General features: G+C 35.7%; 1 protein-coding gene across 1 annotated transcript; it reads left to right on the top strand.

Moving 5' to 3' along the window:
* The first annotated feature begins 767 nt into the window (after positions 1-767).
* Positions 768-13,347, top strand: LOC133336840 (serine/threonine-protein kinase Tao). Its single transcript, XM_061545118.1, has 12 exons — positions 768-1,020; positions 1,090-1,594; positions 4,169-4,528; positions 4,615-5,199; positions 11,003-11,176; positions 11,264-11,626; positions 11,688-11,810; positions 11,885-12,001; positions 12,131-12,304; positions 12,590-12,811; positions 12,916-13,034; positions 13,111-13,347. Exons 1-12 carry the CDS (start codon positions 791-793, stop codon positions 13,232-13,234), a joined length of 3,096 nt encoding a protein of 1,031 aa, XP_061401102.1. The 5' UTR covers positions 768-790; the 3' UTR covers positions 13,235-13,347.
* Positions 13,348-13,881: the final 534 nt, after the last annotated feature.

The following is a 13,881-nucleotide window of genomic DNA, read 5'->3' as shown; positions in this document are numbered from 1 at the left end:
TCCTTCCAATCTTCAAAGATCTCACGACACACATGATTTATTTAATAGTCCAACCAAACAAAGAAATTCTTCGGCTACATTCCCAATTCCGCAGTTATACGAAGGATTAAATAAGCGGTCACTATTGCAGTGACATAATAACAATACATTTTGAGATTAACGGCCAAATAGATTTTGAGTTCTAAATTCCGGTTCTTATTCCATCTCGTTTTCTCGCTGCAAATCTAGCGGATTTCCGATGATTGAGAACAAGAACATGGATCTTATTGGAATATGTATTTTAATATTAGGGCATATATCTTTTTTATTTTTGGGCAATAATTTGTGTTTAAATCCTTAAGATCTGAAAAATATTTTCAATTTCATATATCTTTTTGTGGTATTTAATACAAATCCATTTTTATGCCAGTGCTCAACTACCAAAAAAATGCAACAAATCAGTCCGCTATCAAAAAATTTTCCCACTATCGGCTGCTAAAACGTGAATCATCGATCTTTTTTCAGCGTTTTGTCGTTGTGTGAAAGTAGTCTCTTTTTTTGCAAATAACTTTAAACTTTTTCAGTGTGTTTGTTGTTGTTGTTACTTATTGTTTTTGAGATAACAAAAATAATGGTGGTCAATCATAATTGAATCTTTTTCTTTAATTTTGATAACGAAAATCTTTCTTTTCCTTCTTTCTTTCCTTTCAGGAAATAAAACTATTCCCCGTTTAGCCGAAACTACGGTTTGTTGTTTTTCTTGGATTTAAAAAAAAAAAATCGCCCAACACAAAAAGGAATAACATGAGCCATGCCTTCGGCACGACCTGGTAGTCTTAAAGATCCGGAAATAGCAGAACTATTCTACAAACATGATCCAGAAAAGATATTTGAGGATTTACGAGAAATTGGTCATGGCTCCTTCGGTGCGGTGTACTATGCACGATGCAACCTTACCAAAGAAATTGTGGCCATTAAGAAAATGTCCTATACGGGCAAACAAAGTTTGGAAAAGTGGCAGGATATTCTCAAAGAAATCAGGTAAGAAATATCCCACACACGCAAAACAATCAACAAACAACTAAAATAATTTTTCTCTCGTTTTTTTAGATTTCTTCGTCAATTGAATCATCCAAACACAATCGAATATAAAGGTTGTTATCTACGCGAATCAACAGCATGGCTTGTTATGGAATATTGTGTCGGTTCGGCCTCCGATATTATTGAAGTTCACAAAAAGCCATTACACGAAGATGAAATTGCCGCCATATGTGATGGTGTACTCAGCGGGCTGAGCTATTTGCACAGCTTGGGTCGTATACATCGTGACATAAAGGCTGGAAATATTCTGCTCACCGATTGCGGTGTTGTAAAGTTGGCAGATTTTGGCAGTGCTGCCATTAAATGCCCGGCCAATAGTTTTGTCGGCACACCATATTGGATGGCGCCTGAAGTTATTTTGGCCATGGACGAGGGCCAATATGATGGTAAAGTGGATGTATGGTCATTGGGTATAACCTGCATTGAGTTGGCCGAACGTAAACCGCCATATTTTAATATGAATGCCATGTCTGCATTATATCACATAGCCCAAAATGAATCACCTACGTTACCCGTAAGTTTTCGTTCTTTATTTTGTTCTTTTCACTTTTTTGTTTTTGTTATTCGCAAACAGATAATTTGTTGTTATTCGGCAAAAATAGCAATGGTACTTTGGTTATCACAGTCGTTTTAAATAATTTTTAAATATTTAATCCATAAGTAGGATTATTTGATAGTTCTGTTATATTGGATGATATTTGGCGAATGCGAAGACATATTTTCTTCTTCTACTGCTCTGAAGAAAACGATCGACAGGGGTTAATACTCGGAAATACCGAATGTTTTGTCATGTTCCCTTTTTGTCCATCAGGTTATGGTATATCCCACAACCGTCCCTCTTAGAGAGACATATTGATTAATTTGGCCATCCTAAAATACCTTCTAAAAGAAGAAAAATAGAAAAGATAAAAGGGGAAGATATATGGGTTACATACATGACAATTTTTTTTTTTCAAATATGTAATCATTTTCCATTTCCATTTCATTTATTAAGCATAGTAACAAAGCCAAATAGGCCATTTCAGTTACACAAAACAACATAACTTATACTACTCGAGAAACTTATACCTATAAAAAATAACATATCATAAAAATTCAATTATATATCCATAATAACAATTTAACATCAAGGTGATCTATCTCGGAGGTAAAGGTTCTCATGTCTATTAAACATTTCATACCTTATTTTTCGAAGCATTTCGAATTCGAATGACACCTACAGTAATCTTTAAATCTTTACTACGCCTTGAGATTGAGTACTATTCTAACAAGTTCACTGTCAACCTTGCGGATCAGACCAAGGAAGTAGCTAAGATAAACATCAATTGCAATATTGATTGACTGACATATACATCATCGTATATCTTTATATCGCTATGGCCTGGAACCCAACCAAAGCTAGCAAAATGACTTGCCAATCTTCTACTAGGCGCGTCTTCCAGGGTGGCGGACTCCATGATATGCAGAGTGAAACTGACCTAGGTCATCTAGGTCAACTTTTCTCTGCACTTCGTTGAAACCTTGGGAATCTTCGGATCCTCCGTGGACAAAAATGGATCGATGGGTAAACAGAGCAAAAAGAATAAATTTACGGTGCAGGGAATTAATAACCATGTACCGACGGCAATCGTTGGTGAGGTCACAAGCCACATGTCGAGATCAAGCGATTGTGATCCGGCTGTTCTAGGTGTGGATGCCTAGGCAGCTGTATCTGTTACAAGTGCATCAATTTCAACTCCGAACGAGCATGTCAAGACTGATAAAAATGAGTATCTGGTTGACAGGACTGTATTTCTGGGAGGGGACGACCTACACGGGACTCTAAATGCTATCCGCGATAGTCTAGAGGAGTAGTTAGACAGACTGTTACCGGAAGAGCAATGATGATGAGCTGGACACCACGGTGATCCGAGCCAAGTCTACACAGGGGGATTGGTGTAGCATTAACAAAGGAAGCGCAGACCCTGTTGACCGACCGACTTCAAATCTGACTACAACAGGTCCTGTGTCGGCACTTGTCGACTTCAGAGGCAATCTGTGACGGAGGCGATATCCGACGACCAGCAACGGACAGCGGCTCAAATGTTGGGAAGTCTCGAAAAGTATCTGATGCGAAGCATTACAAATGTGCTGTTTCGTATCCCCGCAAATTCGTGGGGCGAGACGCGAATATGATTTCGGAGAGGGAGGTTCACTTCATCAAGGGAGAGATGAACCATCAGTTATATTGACAGACCGTTCGGAGGTGGTTTAATGTATATCGTATCATAAGTCAACTCACTGCAGTCTTTTGAAATCCATGTTGAGTAGTAGTGGGTGTAGAACTAAAAGTTTTATATTGAAGAAGTAGGTGAAGAATTGAACACATCCACGAATCCCAATATTTTGCTCCTAGGCTTATACAACGAACAAACACAATAGGTGTTCGATGCCTCCTGTTTATTTTCTGTCTTCACACATCCCGCTGTAATCTAAACCATTTTGTCTGATTACATTAGTTTGATACTTACTGTCCGATTCTGTGACCTCCCTATATAATTATTTCGTTGGACTTATATAATATTTCATAATAATCCGTATCTCGTTGGTCAAATGAACTATTTATTCCAAAAGACGCAATATTTTAATTAAAATCTCAAAGAATGTGAGTGTAGTGATACCATTATCGCTTATCTATTGCCTAGACAGACTATATTTCTTTTTGAAATAAAAAACTGCATCCACTTTGCATAATTAAGGCAAGTTGGTCGCATTACAAGCATTACATAACTGTATATTGTGCACAGTGTGTCCACGGTAGCTATTAGGGTCTCTAATATTCTCATTTTGTCTTATTTGGTAGACCAAAATATCACCCAGATTTTCGAGTTCCGATGTTGCACTCTCCACCATGAGTCAACCAAAGAGTGTTCCAGTTGAGATAGTATTTCTCGCAAAAAATATACCTGATGATTAAAGTTTGAATTACTATTATTTTCTCAATATACTCTTCTTCCTATGATTTTCGATTTAAGACCTTACACATTTTTTTATTTTAATTTTCCGATATCTTATTATTACTACGTATTTTTTGTTACATTTTTTGCAGAAAAATGATTGGAGCGATACATTTTGCAACTTCGTTGATTTATGTCTCAAAAAGAATCCTGCAGAACGGCCATCATCGACAAAGCTACTGGGCGATCCGTACGTTACCAGACATCGTTCAGATACTGTACTACTCGAGTTGATAGCACGTACAAAAGCCGCAGTTCGTGAATTGGATAATCTCAATTATCGTAAAATGAAGAAAATTCTTATGGTTGATACCTGCGAGACTGAAAGTGCCGTTGGCGATACAGATGATACACAGGACGAGCATGCCGGTGGTGATAGCAGCAAGAGTAATAGTATTACGTCGGAACATTCTATACATTCAGTGGGTGTATCGGCGGCCAGTAGTCAAGTAGTAAGACTTTCACATGCACATATCTTTGTAATATACGTATGTTTTGACTGACTGTTTTTTTCTTTGCTTTTTGGGGTTCTTTTCAGAGCTCTTCGTCGAATTCAATACCACCTGCAACACAAAATCACATCGGTGGCGGTCCATATTCACAACAGCCACCGCATTTGGGTGCCATGAATTATCATCACCCACATCATCATCAGCAGCAACAAATGCATTCACAACAACAGCAGCATCAGCAGCAACAGGCAATAAGTGGTGCTGTTTCACGCAATTCATCACGTCAACGCAATTTGCCACCATTGCCTAGCATTATGCACAATATGAACAATAATGTGACACCAACTAATTCCACAGCTGTGGTACCAGCACCTGTGCCTCCACACCAGCAGCAGCAACATCAACAGCAGCCGCAACCTCCACATTCAATAATGTCATCCATGTCAATGGGCAGTGGACCGGGTGGTATGCCGCCACAGTCGCAACAGCAGCAATCATGTGGAAATATGTCGACCGCGGGTGATCGTATGTCTCAAACGTCACAACAACAGCCACCGTTACAGCCACCACGTTATCTCTTTCCGATACAAGCCAACGAACATGGTCCTAATAATTTTGCCACTATACGCACTACAAGTATAGTTACTAAACAACAAAAAGAACATATGCAGGTAAGATTTGAATATTTCATTGTTTATTGTTTATGAAAGATGATTGTGTGTGAGAAAAAAATGTTAAAATCATCATATTCATCGCTCCACTCCACTCACCTATTATTTAAAAAAAAGTTGACGAAGAATAATATTATATATAGGAATTTGGATTAATTAATTTGCTATTTAAAGGCTTTTGTGTTAACCACAGTTTCTTGGGATAAGGCTTGTTATTTCATTTAATTCTTCCGATATAATTATGGCATAGAACAATTGCGTTAATTGCGTTTGGTTGATATGAGGATTGATTTTTTTTTTGAAGTTGTTGAAATACTGCAATTTCAATTATTATATCACCGATAATGGAAAACTCTTGCAAAATGATTAAAACAAAAGATAATCCACAAAACCAGAGCCTAAGAATCGTGTGTATATATCGACAAACCAGCTAGAGGTAGTGTCACTAACATGAATCGACTGGACAGTGACTGGAGATTAAAATATACACGCAATATGTTAATAAGTGGAGAATCTATGTGGTGTACAACCAGTGTCCGATCTTTGCACCAGTAATGTGCTATTAGATCGTGTCAATATGTTGTCGTCGAGGACTATTTCGAAGTATTTGTCTTCTAATGATAGCGTCAAAGCCATCCTTTTCAAGATTGATAAGATGAATTTTGTGGGTCCAATTTGATAAGATTGCCAAAGTAGCTTTCATGATGATATCAGAGTTTGGCTTTATTTTGGAATGATCCCTCCCTCGTCCCTCTTAAAGGCATATTGTCTAGTTTGGCCATCCTAAAAGAACTTGTAAAAGAAGAAAGAAAAGTTAGAACGGGAAGATAGAGGGGTTACAAACATGACAATTTTTTCAAAAATGTAATAATTTTGGGATCTATCTCGGAGGAAAAGGTTCGAGTGTCTATCTCATATCTATTAAATATTTGCCTTCTTTTTCGAAGCATTTCACATTCGAATGACACCTACAGTAATCTTTACTACGCGTTGAGATTAAGGACCAGATAGATTTTGAGGTCCTCATTCTAACTAGTTCACTGTCAACCTTGCGGATCAGACTACGGAAGTAGCTAAGATAAGCATCAATTGCAATATTGATTGATATACATCATCGTATCTTTTTATATCGCTATGACCTGGAACCCAACAAAAGCTAGCAAAAAGACTTGCATATGATAGCTTTGAGGGCCGTTTGATTTTCTAATACTTCCTAAATTACCTGCTTGAAATACGCTGCAATTTTCGTTTGGTTTGAATGTTATTCACAGGAGACTCCCGCGTCTGTGTCATCTTGGGACCATCAGTATATATTGCCAGATGGTTTAATGTGTAGCATATCATTAGTCAACTCACTGCAGTCTTTTGAGATCCATGTTGATTAGTAGTGGGTGTAGAACTAACAGTTTTATATTGGAGAAGTAGGTGAAGAATTGAACTCATTCACGAATCCCAATATTTTGCACCTAGGCTTATAAAACGGACACAATAGATGGTTGTGTCTTCACACATCCCGCTGTAATCTAAGCCATTTTGTCCGATTACATTAGTTTTATACTTACAGTCCGATTCTGTGACCTACCTATAAATATTTCGTTGGACTGATATAATATTGCACAATAATTCGTTACTCGTTGGTCAAACTTGGCAACTTGGTCGCATTACAAGTAAGAGCTATCACTTATATTGTGCACAGTAGCTATTAGGGCCTCTAATATTCTCATTTCGTCTTAATTGGTAGTGTAAAATATCACCCAGATTTTCGATTACCAAAGAGGGGAGAGAGTACTCCTCGCTACGGCATGAGTCTGTTAACAGTATTCCTTGCAAAACTATACACCAGTACGGAATGCATAAATTTCAGTTTCGCATTGTTGGAAGCTCTTTTGATATCTAGGAACGTCATAATGGTGTAGCTGGAGAAATCTAAGGTGTGACTTGGTTTCCTGGCTTTTGGAAATGTTATTGACTACCAATGTACACTGTACTGTATTTTTTTTGCAGTGTAATTTTGTTGTAGTTTGTGCATCTACAATAAAAGCCAAATGCTAAATTTTTTTTTTGTCAGTAAATAAAAAGTCATTAGTGTAAGGGTTAACGAGATGTCCCTTGAACCACGACGACTATTTCAATAGAGGAAAATAATTGAGTCTACATCATATTTTCAAATTTCATTTCCGCTCATATAAATGTATTCCATTGGCATCTCTAATTATTCGTATGTTTGTACCACTTTGTATGATTCGTCTTAGACATATTTCCATCTCTATAACATTTTCATTATTAATAAAGAACAAAAAACAACGAAAAAACTATCGTCCTATTCTATATATTTTTTCTCATTTCTTTCTATGCGTATATTTATTTATATTTTATTTTGCAATAGGAAAACTATGTTTTGTGTCCAACCTTGTGCGGAGACAGTAGTAATTGTACGATATCATAGAACGATTATATGTGAACCAATCAATGACACGAATGTAAACGTTACCACCAACCACTTTTTTACAAACTCAAGCAAAAAAGAAAGAAAGACAAAAAACAAATGAAAAAAATTAGGCATCTTTAACAACCAAAACCAAAAAAACCTCAGACCACTATTTCTCTTGCTGACAATAAATAATTGGATTTATTTTTTGAAATGAAATGCCAAAAATAAAATGATTGAATGAGAATGAAAGAAAAACACACTAAGTAAATGTATATGCTAAACCTTTTATCCAATATTTTGTATTCTAAAAATCATTTACCCGCCTGCCCGATCGATCGCCCCTCATAACAACTACTATATCAACCAACATAGTATTTCTTCTTCATGCATAGAACTTTCTTCTACTCTCATTTGTTACTATGTTATTTCGTTCGTTCGCTCGTTCGTTTGTTGTGTTTTATATAGATTTTATTATACATATATTATAGGCTATACATGTGAATACAATTATAATGGATTGTTTTTTTATTAAAAAATTGTTAACCATTTTCCTTGTAACTGTGTTCACCTGCATTTAGATCTCCATCCTTGTTAAATTGAAATTGTGAATGCTTTCAAATAAGTTTATCAGGAACTTTATTAAAGTATCTGTGTGTGTCATTTTATTGTTAATTATGTTGAAGAATTCATATGGTTACTTACCATGTTCCGAACTCTTATTGGATTTCCTCCATATACTCATACATAAATTCCAGTGTGTGGTGGACTTGCATCTCACAATATCCATAATAATTTACCCAACATTTCCATTTCGAAGACTTTGTCATACCATTTTTGGAATCATTTAATCGTTCATATCCGTTTCCCGTTTTGGCTTATATGTATCTGGTCATATCTTATTAATATGATTTATATTCAAAATTGAAAATATTAAACTTCTTTGATCATCAAACGCATAATATTCGTTTAGAATAAGTATGCTGAGCTATTCGTAGTGAGCCATAGCCGATGTAACTAAAAAATTTCAAAGTTTAAGTGTTCTACATTAGTGTTGATCGGTGGTGGTGGAATCGCTCAAGACAAATATATGATGTTTAGAAAATAATACTGGTTGGTCATTGTATAATTTCAGGGGGGAAGCCAGCATGATGATTATGCTAATGCACATATGCTCCGACAAAAATACGGTTGAACACGTTTACAACTAACTGTAGACGTAGTAGGCAAATTTGACAAACTTATGTAAACTTATTATAAATTATCAGCATTTTCTTAGTTCGTTATAATCGTTGAAATGTAAGCCAAATTTTGTGTCCCGCTCTATATGGACACGTATTGTCCATTGTTATCACCCTAAAAGTTGTTATAAAGTTGAAAAGCTAAAAGAAGGAAATATGATGGCGATAGAAAAAAATCAACCCTGTTAATTTCCAGTAGGACTGTAAATGATTTTGGGCTCTATTTCGGGGAAAGAACTTAGCGTTTCTATCGAATCTCCCAAAAAGTTTATGCCTTCTGCATTTGATCATGGGGCATGCACAATGTTATTGGGACCGGAGGAAATAATACGATTATTGCATAGTTTGTCATGACCTGTGCTCGTTACAAAAGTGTTCGACTGTACTATTTTGTTTTGGATTTTTAGAAAGCAATGATAAGTATATAAGAATAACTGTATAGAATGAGATTATTGTAATTATAGAAATACATGACGTTTCCAACAAATTTTAGGAGAACCTAAAATTTCCTAACATCGTCCATACCTGTGCTAATGAAGATCGCATATATTATAACTACATGACGTGCCTCAGGAACACTGGCTTATCGGCCAATGTCGACGTGATACGAAAGTTTCCATATTTATGTTCGTAAGGACGGTTTCCTGGCTCAGCTGTTGAGGAGTAATTCCGTCTGTCACATGATCTTGTCACAGCAAAGTCGTCCGCTTCTGGAAATAAAGTCTGTTGTAGTTTATTTGGGTTTCGGTTTTAAAATCTATGGATCTTACAATAGGTAGAAAAATCTAATACTTGTGGGGGCGCCCTCACCGAGACATGATGCCGCATAACACCCCAAATTAGGGAGTCATCATTTAGGTTAGGAGCTCATGGTTACTGTTTAATCCGGAGGCGCCAATATTCGCCTCGTCAGTGCAAGTATCATTGGTGCACCGACATGTAATCAGAGATTCTCACCTTTAGAGCCCCTTACTGTCCGCGAAAAAAACAGTATTTACCGCACAAAAAGTTGTCGCAACATTTTCATTATTTAAGCGCATTGTCCAAAAAACTTCTTCGCTAAACAATGTTAATATAGGTCTCTGTTTTATGATACGCTCCTCCTTATATAGGTCCGTCCATTTTATTTGTTTTGATGGGCAGAGTCGAATTTTCCTAGCTATGTGGTGCCTGTAATTTGGCATTCCGTATTCTTGGTGTGTAAATTTTTTTTGCTGAAAAATGGTTAGATATATACATGTTTTGACCCATATCATATTCCCTACAGATATTTTCTACCTGAAGTGACTGTAACGTGACATTCCTGGTTCTTGATGGTTAAAAACTTTTTATTGAAAAATATTAAATATAGGATCATGCAAGATCGCGCCACCTTTTTTGTGGTTGAATGTCCTAATTGACTTTTCAATCCTGTAATTTGTACCGTGTAATTTGGTATTCCGCTTTCTTAGATTTCGAAAAAACCCTCCTGAGTCATGTTTTGGTACACCTAATGATAGAGGGAGAGTATAATTAAGTTTTCAGTTATTAATAAAATGTAGTTCAAATGGACGGGTCTAACTGCTATGGATAGTTTGCTCCTTCTTGTTTCTTCCGACCGCTTGGAGAAAATAAACTGAAAAATAGTTTAATTTTTTAAAGAAAAAATTGTTACTTCATTTTTTTTTTTTTTTGGAAAATTGGTCTAATATAATTTTGAAAAATATCCAACCTACTCCATCTACATTTGCCGTAGCTTTTATTATTATGTCTTTTAAGGGATGGGAATACAATGCTATCAACAATTAGAAACATTTTAAAGCATCGAAATCAATTTCATTCTTATGTTTACCGCCATACCCAATTTAGTTTGAATAGAAAGCTTTTTATATGTATCCACCTTGCACAGGAAGCGAAGCACATAAAAATCTTAAATGAAATGCACCCCTCACCCACACAAAAAAGAACAAATAATAATAAATAAAGAAAAAACATTATGTTCTATTTGCAATTCATTTCAGTAGTATGGAAGCACATATCCTTTAGAGAATCTGCTTTAGTTTATTTTTTCGTTTCCTTAAAGTTTTTGTTTAATTGAATGAGTCTTTTTTGTTTAAAAATGATTTTTGGAAATTTATTTTGTAACTTTTTGCAGGAGGAGATGCATGAGCAAATGTCTGGATACAAGCGAATGCGTCGTGAACATCAAGCTGCACTTCTCAAGCTCGAGGAGAAGTGCAAAGTGGAAATGGAAGCGCATAAGAATGCCCTGGACAAGGAATATGACAATCTGTTGCATAATTTCACAAGGGAATTAGAAAGACTAGAGGTGAGTAGATAACGGAATTCCTACCCACCCACCTATATATGAAAATATATTTTTTTATCATCTAATTTAATCTTATTTGAAATCTAGGCCAAACATCAACAAGATTTGGAGAGGCGCATGAAACAAACAACAGCTGCCGAAAAGAAATTACACAAGGAGATTACTTTGAAACAGGAATGTGATCGCAAAACCCATGATATGCAACGCAAAAAGGACTACAAAGCCAACAAGGAGCGATGGAAACGTGAATTGTCAATGGATGAATCAACGCCGAAGCGTCAGAGGGATTTAACATTGCAAACACAAAAGGACTCGCTCAAACAAGCTGAGGCCCAAGAGGAGCAGCGTCTGTTGTCATTGCAAAAGAAATACATTGAGCTGGAAATGCGTAAATTTAAACGAAGGCGTTTAATCATGCTGCACGAACTGGAAGATCAGCTGCTAAGAGACGTAAGCTATCTATTACAGCCCGTTCCTATCATATATCATATTGTATTCGCTTTTCTTGTAGGAATTGTCTAAGAAACAACATCAGCTAGAACAGGCCCATGCCATGCTACTGAAACATCATGAGAAGACACAAGAATTAGAGTATCGCCAGCAAAAAAGTGTCCATCAATTGCGTGAAGAACAAGTAATATTCTCTCCCTCCACATTCTATAGTTTTTGCCAACACTTAATTGCCATTTACCACCATTTCATTCTTAGATTAATAAACAACACGATACTGAATTGCAAAATCAAAAAGATTACATGGAGCGAGTTAAAAAAGATTTACTGCGTAAACACGCTCTGGAAATTAGGCAACATCCTAAGAGTCTAAAGGTAAGTTCAATTGGCAATTAAATTATTGAATGAATTTTCTTTGATTCCAAACAAAAAAATCCAAATCTGGATGTTGTTTTGTTTACTGCATTTGTTGTTTTTTCCCTCCATTCAATTTTCAACCACCAGCAAAAAGAATTGCAAATACGTAAACAATTCCGAGAGACGTGTAAAACGCAAACAAAACAATATAAACGCTACAAAGCCCAGATATTGCAAACGACGCCAAAGGAGCAACAAAAAGAAGTCATTAAACAATTAAAAGAGGAAAAGCATCGTAAATTAACGCTGCTGGGCGAACAGGTAAGCATTTCAAATTGATTAAAACATATACATATATACCGTTTAATATTGATTATGTTAATAGTGGGGGGATCAGATCCACCAACAATTTCTCGCTCGAGAAAATTTTCTCTCCCTATATACTTAGAATGCGTATATAATGGTCATAGCATAATAAATCTATTTATATTACCAAAATTAATATTCAAACGGTATATTACAAAACATTGTATACATATACAATTAATATTTATATTTGGAATTATTTTATATAAATACTATCCTTTCATTCGCTTCTTTTACCAGTATGAACAAAGTATTGCTGATATGTTCCAAAGTCAAAGTTATAAACTAGATGAAAGTCAAGTGATCGAGTGCCAACGTACCAACGAAATGTTGGAATATGAATTAGATGTCTTAACTGCCTATCAAAATAAGAACAAGAAACAAGCTCAAGAGCAACGCGATCGAGAGCGTAGAGAATTGGAGAATCGTGTGGCAGTCCGTCGCAGTGTTTTAGAGAGCAAGGTAATGTAGAGCCAACAATTTTTTTTGTCTTTTCATTATTCACCACTCAGATTCTAACAATAATGGATAACCCTTATTTTGTTATTTATTATTTTCACTTGCAGATGGAAGCCGAATTACTACAATTCAATCAAGAACGTGCCGAAAGATTGCGATTAATGCACGAGAAGCATGTTAAAGAAATTGAAGCTTTCGATGAAGAATCAATCACATTAGGTTTCAAGTAATTATACGATTTAATTATTTATAATTCATTTGGATTCATATTTATATATTTCGTTTTTTTTTTTTATTTACAGCGCTATGGCAGTTGCCGAAGGATCACGAGAGGCATACCCTGATGAAGAGGGTAGTCTATCGGGTTCAATGATTAGTTTAGCGCATAGTAATAGTTCAACAAGTTTTCCGGCTGGCTCCCTATAGCATAGAAATGTTAATAATACAAATGGATTTCATCATAATAATATTTTAAATAAAGATAATGTAATTATTGCTAGTAATATAACAAATACAACAACAACACCAACACCAACCACAATAACAAGAACATCCATGAATTACACCAACCCCATCATAACAACAACAACTGCAATAGCAATCACAGCAACAGCAAATATAGTTTCAGTGTCAGCAGCATCTGCCTCAGCTACGGCATCAGCGTCATCATCGACGACAGCGACAGCAACAACACCCACAACTTTAACAAAACATTTTCGCATTACGACTCCAAGTGGTGATGGTGAATGTAACAAGAAAAAGGCAAAAGAATAATGATGATAAAAGCAGGAAGATAAAAAATAAATAAAAATTACGATAATAATGTGGATGCAACAACTTGAAACAACTACAACAATTGGTGTACAAAACAACCAATTTTGCTGCAATAAAAACACAACAACAACAGTAATAATAATGAAAAACGAGATAAATGCCGCTTATTAATCAATGTAATATCATTAAGGATTTAAAAGAATGTAGTATGAATAGTAAAGGATGATATATATGATAATGATGATGATGAAGTTGATGTTGTGATGATGTTTTGTAAACTAAATTCAAATTTATAGAAC

Source organism: Musca vetustissima, unplaced genomic scaffold (assembly GCF_032173495.1).
Source record: "Musca vetustissima isolate MV318-11 ecotype Yass unplaced genomic scaffold, APGP_CSIRO_Mvet_v1 utg6369, whole genome shotgun sequence".
In the NCBI taxonomy this organism is placed as follows: Eukaryota; Metazoa; Arthropoda; class Insecta; order Diptera; family Muscidae; genus Musca; species Musca vetustissima.
Note: the sequence above shows the minus strand (reverse complement) of the source record. Positions and strands in the feature narration are given on the sequence as shown.

Coding starts and splice junctions, on each gene's coding strand:
- LOC133336840 (XM_061545118.1), top strand. CDS start 791: ATGCCTTCGGCACGACCTGGTAGTCTTAAAGATCCGGAAATAGCAGAA. Junction 4,529..4,614: donor CGGCGGCCAGTAGTCAAGTA/GTAAGACTTTCA, acceptor GGTTCTTTTCAG/AGCTCTTCGTCGAATTCAAT. Junction 12,305..12,589: donor TAACGCTGCTGGGCGAACAG/GTAAGCATTTCA, acceptor TTCTTTTACCAG/TATGAACAAAGTATTGCTGA.